At 57.0% G+C, this 12,890-nt stretch overlaps 1 protein-coding gene across 4 annotated transcripts in view; it reads left to right on the top strand.

Annotated features, from left to right (window-relative positions):
• The window catches only part of RASSF5 (Ras association domain family member 5), a 29,381-nt gene that overhangs the window by 8,694 nt on the left and 7,797 nt on the right, over positions 1 to 12,890 (top strand). For 2 of the 4 annotated variants that reach the window (XM_083812569.1, XM_083812570.1), the window contains exon 2: positions 1,046 to 1,158. In XM_083812569.1, coding sequence (XP_083668695.1) covers positions 1,046 to 1,158 — 113 coding nt within the window. Of the gene's footprint in view, positions 1 to 312; positions 813 to 1,045; positions 1,159 to 3,771; positions 5,292 to 12,890 lie in introns of those variants that run through there. The other 2 variants (XM_083812571.1, XM_083812572.1) reach the window with 2 other exon arrangements.

Below are 12,890 nucleotides of genomic sequence, written 5' to 3'. Positions count from 1 at the left end.
GCAGCAGCAAGCGCAAGGCGTGCTTTCGGTGCACCCGAGAGCATCCAAAGTCCTGTCTCCTTCTGCTGCGTCAACTCTTTTGCCTTGCTTTGGGGGGGATTTTTTTATTTTATTTTTCACGTCAGTGACCGCACTGGAATTTTGGATGGTGTAAAAAGTTGCTTTAATGGCATTTGTAGGGCAGTTAAACATTAAACGGGTTGGAAAGGCTGTTAAAGCAGAAGGAGGCTGGTGGCTGCTCTCAGGGGAGAACGGAGGAGTGTGGCTTTTGGGGGAAAACCCTGGGGGGGGTGGGGGGGGTGACTGCTGCCATGTCGGACAGGAGGTGCTGGCCGTGCCCAAGGCAGAGCAAGGTGCGTGCCCCAGGAGGCGATCCCAGGGCTCTCCGTGGAATCCCTGCCTGGAGCTAGTTAATGGCCCGCAGCAGGACGGGGCAGCAGCCAAAGCAAACATGTTGTGCCAACGCCTCGCTGCCCCAGGGCAGCCTGCCGGGGGCTTGTAGGTCACGGCCACCACCTGCGTCCTGGTTTTGGGGCACTCTGCTGGTAAATCCACGCCTCGGTCACTGCAACCCCCCTTTGAAATGTTCACAGCTGGTGACCTGACATAGTCTGACTTCTGTCTGATACTAGGGTGGTTTGCCCCTTGACGCTGGAGAATTAAGCGTCCTTTTCCTCGTGAAAAGGAAATTAAGCATCCTTTCTCTCGTGGCCAAGCTTTGCTGCTGGCGCTGTGGCGTTCCTCAGAAGCTCAGCAGGGAAGGGGCATGAGGCCGTGTGGGTCTGGTGGGGCTCAGGCACATCCCGTGTCTGGTATGTTGGTGCTCCAGCGGGTCGGGGAAAGGCGGCAGGACACGAGGCGGGAGCATTGCCCGTGCCAGAGCGTCCTAACGCGAGGTTCCCTGGGGAGAGGGCGCGGGAGCGGTCTTTACAGCTGGGCTTTGCTGCTGCTTGCCCCCGTCTGCAGCTCGGAGACCCTGCCTTAGGGCTCCCGGGCTCCCCCCCAGCGCGGAGCGGGTGCTCACTGTGTTCTCCTCTCTCTGCAGACTGCAGGTACACGTGCCACCCGCAGTGCCGCAGCCTCATCCAGCTGGACTGCCGCCGGCCCGGCCCCGGCCAGCTCTCGCCCGAGAGCACCCTCGTGCCTCCCTGCAGCCAGGTACGCCGGGGTCCCCGTGGTGGCGGTCGCCTTGCGATGCTCAACCCCATCTCTCTACGACCTGTTTCTTGCTCCCGAAGGGTTTGACAGGGGGATGTTTTGTCACAGGCAGGTCAAAACCTGCCCGAATTGGGTCTGATCCGCACGGGGAGGGACAGGATCGGACACAGGCAGCGCTCCTCGCTTTTGCTCGCATAATCCATTGCTGCTAAACCGGCAGCACAGCAGCACGCAGCCACTTCAACAGCTGGCTTTATCTGGTGTCAAGAAAATCTGGAGGAAGCACCATTAACAAGGTGGTTTGTTTGTTTTTGGCGCGGGATGCATGTAAATGCTGTGCTGCGCCTGTGCGTGGTGCTGCCGTGAGCTGCTGGGGCTGGAGGGGCTCTCCCTGAGTTATTTGAATAAGGGCGTGAAGCCGTAGCTGTTTGTTTACATCTCCCTCAAATGTCAGCGGGTTTCCCCCAGCGACATTTAAAAAAAAAGCTTCATTTTTAGAAAAACTAGGAAGAGGTGTTTCTTCTTCAGGGTGACGAGGGCAGCCGGGGTTATTGATGGCTCTGATAATGAACACGGAGCCCACGCTTTGCAGCAGTTTGTCACTGACGTGACCCTGGTGTCATCCCCCCACGTGCCTGGGGAGCAAAAATCCCTCTGATTACAGCTGCAGGCTGTACGTACGCCTGCCCTGGGGCCCCGGGTGGGCATTCCCTGTCCCGGGAAAGGCTGCACTGCTGGGGTGCCAGGGGTCTGGTATGAGCGTGAATCACAGCAATAAATCTGTTCTTGTTTGCGCTTTTGAGAAGTGTACCAGGGACCAGCAGTGCCTGCATCCCTTATGCCTTTTGGGCTTGGACACCCTGATGGCTGGGATTTGGGAAGAAAGGTGGATGTTCAGGTTTGCACGACCTAGGCCCGTAAGGGGGAGTACACAGCCACGTTCCTGTTGTGCTGCTGTTGGCCAAGTAGTTCTTGCTGCTTGAAAAAGGAGAGGTGAAGGGGAAATAGTGTCAGTATTTCAGAAAGAGACTAATAGGGTGCCGTAATACACCAAGGGAAAAAAAGGGGATTGGCTTCTGGAAACGCAGGAAACTTCAATTAAGAGGTGGCATAGTTGGAAGTCAGTAAATAGCATTACAAATGTAAGCAAACCAGAAGCACTGGAGAAATAGCTGCTTTAATATCACGCAGTTAAATACTGCTGCCGTGTAATACCAGGCATTAATAATTCAGGCTTTGATCCAGCAAAGTACTTAAGAGAGCGTTACGTTCGGGTCCCCGATTAGTCTCCCTGGGTGAAATCCAGGCTCCGCTGAAGCTGGCGAAAGCTCTGCTGGGCTCAGCACCAGGACTGCGGCCCTTGGTCTGCTCAGAGGTTTGCACCCGGGCGCTGGTTTGTTCTGCAGGTCAGCTCGAGCGCAGACTGACGCTGGACAAAAGGGTCAAAATCAGATTTTATTTTACTTTTTTAATGGTGGCGACTTCCCAGGCAGTGATCTGCAGTGGCAAAGCTGAGGCTGCTCGGGGAAGCTTTGCATGGGGCAGCAGTGCCAGCTGTGACCGCTCCACCTGCACAGCCCCTGCAGCACGGCTGCTGCTGTAGCTCATTCTTCTGTTTTCACCCCAAAATGCCCAGGGCTGAGGCTTCAGTGGGGATCCAACCCCTGCACCCTTCGTGGGCCCAGCGCTTGCTTTCTGCTCGTGCCGTGCATGCTCGATGTAAGCCTCTTGCTCTGCTAAATATAGCCTGGTGAAGCTGCGAGCTTGGTGCCACTGCAGAAGGATGCACGTTGCTAAGAGGACAGCTGATTTTTTTTGCGGTGTTACAAGTAGCTTTGTTAATACGCCATTTGGATTCTTGCCTTCTGCTTTGAGATGCAGGTGTTGCGTCCTGCTGCACGGCTTGTGCTGACATCCCATTTCGTATTCATGTTGCTGGCTTGGGGGTGCAGAGCTCTCAAAGCCTCGTAGCAATTCAAGTCCTTCAGCTAAGGGATGCGGATGGAAGGGTGCGAAACGCCGTCTGCAGCCTGTCAGGAGGGGAAGAGGTTTTCAGGAGTGGATGGATGGGATTTGTGCAAGGGTCTGGGAGCCCTTGCAGAGCAGCTGAAGGGTCCCTGTGAGCTGACGGGGCAAGGGGCAGCCCCTCTGCACAGACGTGGTTTGCTGATGGTCCTACTGCAGCTACTCGAGCCAGGAACTTGAGCCAAGGCTCCTGCCTGCCAGCTCCCTGGGCTCGCCGGCGTGGTGTAAAAATAGCTCTTGGTGGTGGGAATTGTGCCTTGAAAGGGACGTGAGGGACTCAACAGGAGAGCAGCCCTCTGGGCACAGCAGTGCCTTGCCCGGTGGGCTGCTCCAGGGCCTTCTGCAAGCGTGCGCTGGGGTCTCCTGGGGGCTGCACCCAAACCTCTGGGAGCTTTTCCTGCTGAACCTTTGTACCTCCACCTGCCAGAGCACCTGGCGATGAGTTCATGGATGGCATGGGAGGGTGCTCTTCCTTTTGGTTTGGAACTTACTATGTTATTAATGTAAACATCTCCCATGATTTCACAGCTCTCCATCATGTCTGTGCTCTCTCCGGTTCCTTCTTTCCTGACCTAGGCTGGCTCCAGGAATGGAAACCTTGTTGTACCTCTGGTCTGTGCTGCCCTTCTCCGCACCTCTTGTCATTTTTTATTCATTGGGGTGGGGTGGGCTGGCTGGCCAGGTCTTGCATGAAGTATTTGAAGTGTGTGCCTGGGATGGATTTATTCAGTGGCACAGTACCTTCAGGCCTTGTTCCCTTTCCCTTTCTGAAATAATTATGATGCTGCTTTGGCTGCTGCCGAGCACTGTTCACGGGGTTTCACCTGGGATTAACCTGACTGTGAGGGCTGCAGAGGGAACTGGATGCGTGTGAGCGTGCTGCAAGGGGGGAGCGCGGGGCTGTGCGCTGGGGTCGGCTGCAGCTTCCTTCGCCCCCGTGCTGGATTGGGCCCTGTTGGAAGAGACTCACACAAACCATAGGAACGGGGTTGCGGAGGAGAAGAAAAATGTGTTACCTGCCTGTGAAGTTCCTAAATGTTTATAGCTCGAGAAGAGCCACAAAGCAGGCTGGAGTCCCCTTGCTCCAGGCCAGGGGAGCAGAGGACGGAGGAGGCAGCCCCGAGCAGGGGCCAGGCTGAGTTTCCGACAGGGAGCAGGGATGCTGCTGATGTCTGGGGAGCTCTTCCCGAGCCCCTCACTGTGTTTTCATCCCTCTGCAGCGAGGGCTTCCTGCAAACGGGGTCGAGGAGCTGGGTTGCATTTTCCTGGCTGGCAACTGGTCCTGCCCCAGCTCGGGGAGGCTCTGCTGGAATCGCTGCTCCCCAGAACCAGCAGGGAGGCACCCGCTGCCTCCTGCACTGCCCAGGGCTCCCGGCACCCCTGGGGAGGGTTTGGGGCTATGTCGTCGCCAGGCCCCCTTCCCCACCACCTTTTGGGGCCGCACAGCTCCTCGAGCATCCTTCGGGCTCGGTCCAGCCTGGGCTCGTTTCCCAGCAGATGCAGTGCGGCTCCCGGGGATGCGCTAACAGAAGGAGCAAGAAGCCAGCCCGCGACGGCGATGTGGTTTTGGGCAGCAGGCACGCGGGAGGCTTTGGGGGGGCCCCGGGGCCGAGCCCAGCACCTCGTCCCTGCGTGCAGGGTGAGAAATCTCGCAAGAGGAAGCGGCAGGGCCGCGCAGCAGGAAGGGGGAGGCGATGCTGCGGGGGTGCCCCAGAGGCCGGCCCGCGGGCGCTGAGCGAGCTCGGGGGCGAAGAGCGGGAGCGAGCCGGCAGCGCTGCCCTCCATGCTGCGCGGGGAGGCGGGTGGAGGAGGAGGAGGAGGAGAGGGAAGGGTTACCCGGCGCGGCTGCCTGGTAGCGAAATAGCTGCGGCGGCTCCGGAGGATGAGCAGGAGCCGTTGCAGATGAGCGCCGGCGAGCCCAGGATGTGAGCGCGGCTCGCTGCGGGGCCGCCGGTGGTCGCTTGGCCTCTCGCCTCTGCTCGCCTTCGATGACCATCGGCGGCAGCATGAGCAGCGGGTACTGCAGCTTGGATGAAGACCTCGAGGATTGCTTTTTCACAGCAAAAACCTCTTTCTTCCGGAGCACGCCGTGCAAGGTCCCTGCCAAGGTAACAGCTTGAAAGCCGCTGCGCGGGGCGGGAGGTGGATGTCGGTGGTCATGCGCGTCGGTCTGCAGGTGCTGCCAGAATTCGCTTGCTGTGGGGTCAGGAGCAGCGTGGTCTGAGGGGCTCTACCTGCCTCCTGCAGGCTCGCTGCCTTGCTGGGGGGGTTTGCTCTGCTGCAGGATTTCGCAGCCATCTCTTGCATACCAGCTCACCCCCTTCCCAGAGGGTCTACGGAGGAGGAGCCGACTCCAAACGGGATTTTCAGCTTTATGGGGGCAGGCAGCAGCCCTGCGAGCTGGCAGCTGCTGTCCGTGGGTCAGTGTCCTGGACAGAAACCCACGATTTGGCCCCACAAAATACCCGCCGTCTGCGCGTATTGTACCTGTCGGGTGGGCAGTGAGATGGGGAAGTTCCAGGACCAAATCTGTCTGCAAACTTGTTAACACAGGGGTGAATGTGGTCCTTTCCTGGGTGTGCGAGTGCGTGTCCCTGCCTTGGAGATGGAGAGGGTGCTTGGCTGGGCAGTGTGTGGCCCCAGGACAAGATTTTTGTAATATCAGTAACGCAGAAAATGCGCAAAGCTGCTTCGTGTTTCAGTGTTTGTTTAAAAAGAAACATCCCCATCGTAAACTTTGCCCCGACCAGAACTGAGCATAAAAGGAGAAGGAGAGAGAAGCCGCTGCGGAAGTGGGGGTTTTGCTCAGGAAAAGCACCCTGAAGGGCTGCGAGATGAGATCTGGTGGGGAGCAGCACCGGGGGGGTGTCCAGAGGGCTCCGGGAGAGCTCGGGGACACACAGACCCCTCTAAATCATCAGTGCTGAAATGCTCCTGTCTGGGCTCTGCTATATTTGCCCGGCTGAGGCTGCGAAGTTCCAGCCCTCAGCAGGTGCTGCGGGTTTCGCCTTTCTGCGGCGTGGGGCCAGGGCTGCGACCTGGGCCGTTATCCCTGCGGGGCTCTCGGCCTGGGGCTGGGTTTCAATCAGCTGGGAATTTTATTTTTCACTTTGAAGAAATCTTCCCTTGGGTTTAACGTGGGATATTCCGTCTCAGCCACCAGCTCCCTCTCGCTATGATTAACCGACACATACTGCTGGGTTTTAAATGTCATTTGATGATTCATTTGTGTAGGAGATGTAAAAGATTGTGATGTTGTTATGAGATGGGCTGCACCCAGTGCTGGTTAACGCTGCTCTTATCGAGCCTGGGCACTGCAGCTCCTCCAGCACCACCCTGCCTGGGCTCAGGACATCTCCCTCGGAGGGGTGCTGGGGATCTGTGGTGCCTTCTTGCTGAGCTGCTTGGCTGGATGCGGCTGGCGTGGGCCGCTAGAGAAGATGGAGCCTGCTGGGGCTTTGGTGTTACGGGGAGGAAATGGTTCCTGTGCATGAAAAACACACACAATTTGCTGCTCAAGCAAATGTTGCGCAATGGGGCTGGGTGAGGAGGAGGGTCCCAAGCATTTCTCCGGCTGGGGGGTGGAAAGCGTCCTCAGGTGTTGGTAGAGGAAGGTTTTGGGGGTTTCTGGCTTGCTGGGGGTGGGAGGCGCAGGAGCGGGCTCCGAGAGGTCATGCTGGATGCAGGCCCAAGCACAGGTGGACATCTCCCAGGGGTCTTGCATCGCTCTGTCCCCTCACTCTTAATTGGCATCTTGCTTTTCTTGAGCAATTTTACTGAATGTGGACCGTTTCCATGGCCGCAGTCAGTGCAGGAACAGCAGCATCGCATTTCAGCCACCAGTACGGTACCTGCTTGTGGCCACCTGCAGCAGACGTCCTCTGGACCCAAACTTGGTTGCCCTGCTGGGTGCCTTTGGGAATGGCAACGTCCGTCCTTAGATGCCTGGGAATCGTTCCCAAGCCCAGGATGTGCAGTGTGCCCGCAGAGCCCTGCACTGGGCAGGACTTAGCTAAACACGGGTAACTTAGGGGTGCAGGATGGGAAAGACTCAGAAGACTCTGGAGAGGAAATGTTATATGTGGGGCAGGAGGGGGCAGACAGGCCTCCTGCCATTAAACAGGATAAAAAATGGAATTTGATCACTGTGATTAGAGAAATGATTTTCTTGGTTCAAATAACGGGATTAGTCTGCAAAGCCTCTTTCTAGGAATTTTGTGATTCCTTTTAATTTTCAGAACCACCGGTGCAATCACTCTTCATTAGCAAACAACCATTTTGGATCTCCAAGTGTGACTTCATCCCTGGAGATCTATTGCTTGGCATTTTCCTGCCTCCTCGGCTGAGTGGTTTCAGTGGCTGCTGCCTGAAGCACAATTGCTCAACGCTCTGCAAGAGCCCTGCTCGGGTCCTGCATCAACAGTTTACAGAGGGAAAGGGGCAAGTTTGCCCAAGATGAGAAAACACAAGATGGCAAGGATGCCAAATCACTGCTGCGCTAGGACTACTACAAATTTTGGAGGAAAAAAATATAATCTGCAGTAAAACCTTCTGAAAAGAGACCAATGGGGGGAGGAGAGGTGAAGCTCCTCCGCGTAATGGAAGCAGCAGCTCTGGCTGCCTGTGCACTGCTGCCGGCAGCCCTCGCGCTGGTGGTGGAGCGGGGCCGTGGGATGAGCAGTGCTTCTTCCCATCCTTGGTGGCTCTGGGCAGCCCACCCCTCTTGTCCCTCCTGTGTGGGATGCTTGCACCAGGCGGACATGAGCTAATGGTGGCAGGAGCATCCCGTTTAACTAAAAGTGTTCAGATCTGAGCGTGCCCTGGCTGTGGATTCCCTCCTGTCCGGGGAGGAAGGGCTGGTCTGGCCCCCGCAAGGCTGCGGTCGGTTCCTGGAGGTCTGCTGAGACCCAGCGGGTCCCTTGGATCTGCCCTGATGTGGGCTGGGGTCTCCTCGGGCTGGTCTCTGGGGATGCCAGGGGTGCCCCAACACCACTGAGCCAGGTTCCCCATCAGGCGCTCGCTGGCGAGCAGAGAGGTGGCAGAACAGCGGTTTCTTAAAAAAATCTCAATGGCAATCAACACACCGAGCCCGTCGCTCACTTCTAACCTCTGAAACACAGCAGTGAGCCTTTTCCTCTTCTCTAGAGATGCGCTGCTCCTGCATCTTCTGCCTCTTCCTTTGAGCCCCACAGGAAACAGCAGCGTTGCTTGAACTTGGCACAGGCAGTGAAACCTGCGGTCTGTGTCTGCTGCAGGGTGCAGGGGGAGGCACTGGGGGCTGCAGTGACCAGGGTGTGGAGGGGCAGAGGTATTGCAGCTCCCCGCTGAGAGCTCGGGCTGTGTTTTGGGGAGCACAAATTGTTGCAGCACTGATTTAAATGGGGATGGAGCCGTGCCCGAGCACACAGAGGGAAGACTTGGCCTCTCCTGCCTCCAGTTAGGGTGGATGTTGCCAAGAACGCGGGCCAAATCCATCTCCACACTTCTGCTCTTCAATTCATTAACTGATTAGCTGGTGAGGAGAAATTAATGGGGAGCGAGAGGGCAGGGACAGTGCCCACGAGGCTGCTTTGTGGCAGCGAGGGGTGGCGGCAGGAGTGATGCTCTTCAGCTGGAAGTGGAGCATCTCTCTCCTGGCATCCTTGCAAACCGGTAACTCAAGGTCACCAAGGCTTCGTAGTCGCCTTTCTTGGCTTAGAATCCCTCTTCTGAGAGCACGTCACCACACTCACAATGGCCCGAGGGTTTTTACCTCCTGGCAGCAGTCTGTCACGAGCTCACAGCTCATTAGACAAGCGCAGGATTGTGGAGGGGAGCCTGGTGTGGCCGACTCGTCCTTCCCAGGGCGCCTGGCCTGGGCAGCCCATCTCCTGCTGGGCATCAGCCCCAGCTGAGGCTCCAGCCCTGTCTTATAATAGCTATTATTTCTTACAATTGAGGAATAATGCTAGTTATAGAGGGGGAGCGTGTTTGCAGCAGGCTGTGATGGCAGGAGGAGGATGTGGGCTCATCTCTGCACTGCTGCGGGTGCCCTGGGCTCGGTCCTGTGCATCCACTGGGTGCCTGCATCTTGGTGCACCACAGCTGGGTGCGAGGCATTTTGTGCCACTTCATCCCCGGGTGGCCAGTGTGGCTCTGTCCTGGACCCCGCGGGCTCAGCAGCACCCACCGGGGTTGTTACGGAGCGGTTGTTTTGTTCTCAGCTTGTTTCATCCTGTCCCGGTACAACAGGAAATGTGGCAACGGTTGATGGTTACTAGCTTCTGTTTTTCTCCCTCCAGCCAGAATTGCATATTCTGCAGCAGAAACTCTGCAAAACCAGAGGTCTGGGTAGATTCATGAACTAGCAGATCTCAGTGCTCGGTGGAAGGAGCAGCACTCCTTCCAGGCCGTGTCTGTCCCACCGCATGGTCACCGTGTCCCCCAGGGGAGCCCAAGGGGCCCAGGGCAAAGCCTCGCTCCCACCTTGCCGGGCTGGAGCCCAGGCAGCTCACAGCCATGAGCGCCCTCCCTGGGGACTGCTGCAGCCTTTGCCTGGGGTGTGCATGAGCAGGGCGAGCTGGCAGGGCTGTTGTAGGGTCACTCCTGTGCTGTCAGTGGGGTGAAGCACGAAGACTTCTTTTTTTCCCAGCACCGTGCTGTTTTGTTGCAGCGTTCCTCTAGCTGACTTTCATAACGCGCTGCAGCCTTCCTTCTAAAATCACAGCGGTTGCAAAAGAATCGGCCTAGCTGCTTTTCAAGCCCGCTTAAATGCTAATACAGTGGAAGAGGTAGCTTCTGGGTTGGTTTCTACAGCTGAGGTGTGAGGGGACGAGGGGCTCGGGAGTCCCGTGCCCTTCCTCAGGGACATCTCTGAGCTGTGGCCCAGCAGGGCAGCGCTGCACGGGGCCGGTGGCTCTGCGCAACTGGAGCCGTGCTGCGGTGGGAATGGTTAAACCCCCTGGCACTGGGAGCTTACCAAGAGCAAATTTAATTCTGTACCAGCTGTGCGATGACTTAGAACGTGAGTGACCCTAAGGGAACGTAACGTAGCCATTAGAACCTTTTTCTTTTTCAATTACAATTGTGCGTGGAAGGAGAAAGACCACCCCGTGGCACGCTAATCCTGTAAAGCCTTGGAGTTGTGACAGCTGAGCACTGGAATCTGCTTTGCTGGAGGTGATCCTCCCTTCGGGGCCAGCCTGTCCAGGGCAGGTCGGGCTGGGCAGGGAGGCAGCTGGGCACTGGAGGCTGCGCTCTGGGCTTGGCTGCAGCCCCCAGAGCAGAGGGCGCTGCTCTCGGAGCTCTCGCGTGTGGCTGGCCCCGAGGTCTGGGAACACTGTGACATATGCCTGCATTGGTCAAAACCCGTAGATGCGGTGTGCGACTTACGGGCAGTGTTACTGTCTGAGTGTGCTTTCCTGGACTCTGGTTTTGTATGGGAGGGAAGCCGGAGGACGTGCTGCAGGTCTGGCTTTGGGGTTGTTGGTGAGACCTGCAGGGTGGATGTGACGTGATGCTCGAACGGAGCCACCGTCACCGTGGTCCTGAGCCAGGCTTCCTGCTCCCTGGTCTGCGAGTGATGTGGTTTGTCTCAAACACAAGCAAATGAAGAGAAATTAACTGGGGCTTGGGTGTTCTCATGCCTCTCTCTGAAGCGCTGCAGGAGGTTGGCTCCTCATCAGCTTCTCAATGGGTGCAGGGCACAAAGATGCCTTTCCCTGGAGCACAAAGCAGTTGGTGCCCACCTTGAGCCTGCTGTGAGCCCAGGGGAGCAGCCGTGGTCCTGGCTGTGCCCTCCATGGAACCGCTGGCATCCACGTGCGCCTTACTCGAGAGCTCGTAATTGCTGGCACGTCTTAATTTCCTCCACTGGAAACATCACGTCAGGGGACGGACTGGCCCTAATGGAGAGGAGCAGATTGCAGTGACAGAGGCAGACTCCGCCGATCCGCTTGCTTTTGCTGTGCACGTCCGGAGGGATGCTGGTCTGCACCGGGTTATGTTCGTGCCACGGGTGAAGTGCAGCACGCACGTGCTCTGCATGCAGCGTGGCCGCAGCTGTGCCGGAGCAGCTTCAAGGCTGTTTGCAGACGGAAGGATCCTGTCCTGGGCTCTCCTGGCACGGGGCTGGCTCGCTGCGTGCTCAGGGCTTCCGAGCGCACATCTCCTGTTAATTGGAAAGGAAGCTTTTTTGTTATTTTATTTTTTTCCCTAATGCCACTTTGGATAGTCTCTACCCTTTACTCTTTTTTAATAGACTCCCACGTCAGCAAAACACCTGTGTGCAACTATTTATTTACAGTCAATAGATTGCAGTGAAGCCTGAGTCTTTTGATAAATTGGGGAGTTGAAATTGCCTTTATGATGAATGGGTATTGATGTGCGATTCTTAACTACTGCAGCAAAGCTCTGCTTTTGTCTCTTCTAGGCAGTGAACAAGAAGGAGAGCGTACGACAACGTTAGTGTTCTTGCACTGGGTTACTGCCACAGACCTGTGAGATCTGTGTTTTGAGGTTTCTTGTTTGCCAACCTCAAGCAGAAATTGTGAAATCTGCCTTGGAGAATTGCTTGAATGACTTCGGGGCTCTCCAAGTCCCGAGGCTGGAGCCATCTTGCCAGATTGCGACCAGAAATTTCATTTGTCCTGGGCTCGATTCTCCTTCTGAAAGAAATACCACGGCTAGCCCGGGGCGATGCTGGCTTACGTGCAGTGTGCTTGTGTGGCAGGCTGCAGCCCTGTGGTCGCTGCCTCCCTCCGTGTCTGCGTCTGGGAAGAAAAGCCCCAAATCCCGGGAAGTGGGGCTGCCAGGAGGAGCGGGGCTCTGCTCCCAAATTGCTTTTTTTCCCCCCTCTTTTTTTTCCCCTTGGAGGTTACAGTCCTCGTTTTGAGCCTTTCCAGCCTCGCTAGCACGTCCCTTCACGCTTTCTGCTCTCCGTTAACGTTAACTTCTGAGGAAGCCCACACAAAATATGGGATTGCTGCTCGCGGCTCCAGGCTGCATGGGCTGAGATGTATTCATAGCCTGTCTCTGGGGAAGGCGGTGTTTTATGGAGAGGCAGCAGAGCTTTGCGGTGTGAAATACGGGCCCTGAGCCTGTTCCAGGACACACGCGGGCTTGTTCGCAGCCGGTGCGGACCTGGGATGCTAAGGGCTGTGCTTGCAGGGACCTCGAGCAGCGGGGACACCCAGCCTGGTGCGGATCCTGAGGCAGGAGCTCTGTGACCACTCAGTCCTGCCCTTGCAGCAGGTTATTTCCCCCAGGGAGACCCGCGGGCACCTCTGGGCTTCCCTGCACGGCTGGGGAATTCCTGGCTTCGTTTAGCTCCACGAGTTTCATTTTGTCTAATAGATTTTTCTTAGCCCACTTGTGGACCTGAGTTCACTCCAGGGTCACGCGAGTCCTGGCTTCCATCTTTGTGTTGCTGCTTTGGGCTTGTAATCACAGTACCTGGGGGTGGGATGCAGGTAGGTGACCGCAGAAACCCCGTGTGCCGAGGATGTTACCGCAGCTCCGTCGCTTCAGCCTCGTGCCCTGGGTTTCCGTCCCCTTCTTGCCCCTGGTTTGTGGTGCAGGCACAGCACCAGCAGCTGGATATGGCCCTGGAGCCTCAGAAGACTCCGCAGCTTGGGGTGGGAGCAGGCAAAGGCCCTGCCTGGATGTGCGGCCGCCTCCTTGCCGGCCTCCTGGTGGGATTTCGGGACAGTCATCAGCTCTTGTGCTCC

This window comes from Anser anser (assembly GCF_964211835.1).
Source record: "Anser anser genome assembly, chromosome: 27".
NCBI lineage: Eukaryota > Metazoa > Chordata > Aves > Anseriformes > Anatidae > Anser > Anser anser.
The sequence above is the reverse complement of the archived record's forward strand: the minus strand, read 5'-3'. Positions and strand labels throughout refer to the sequence as shown.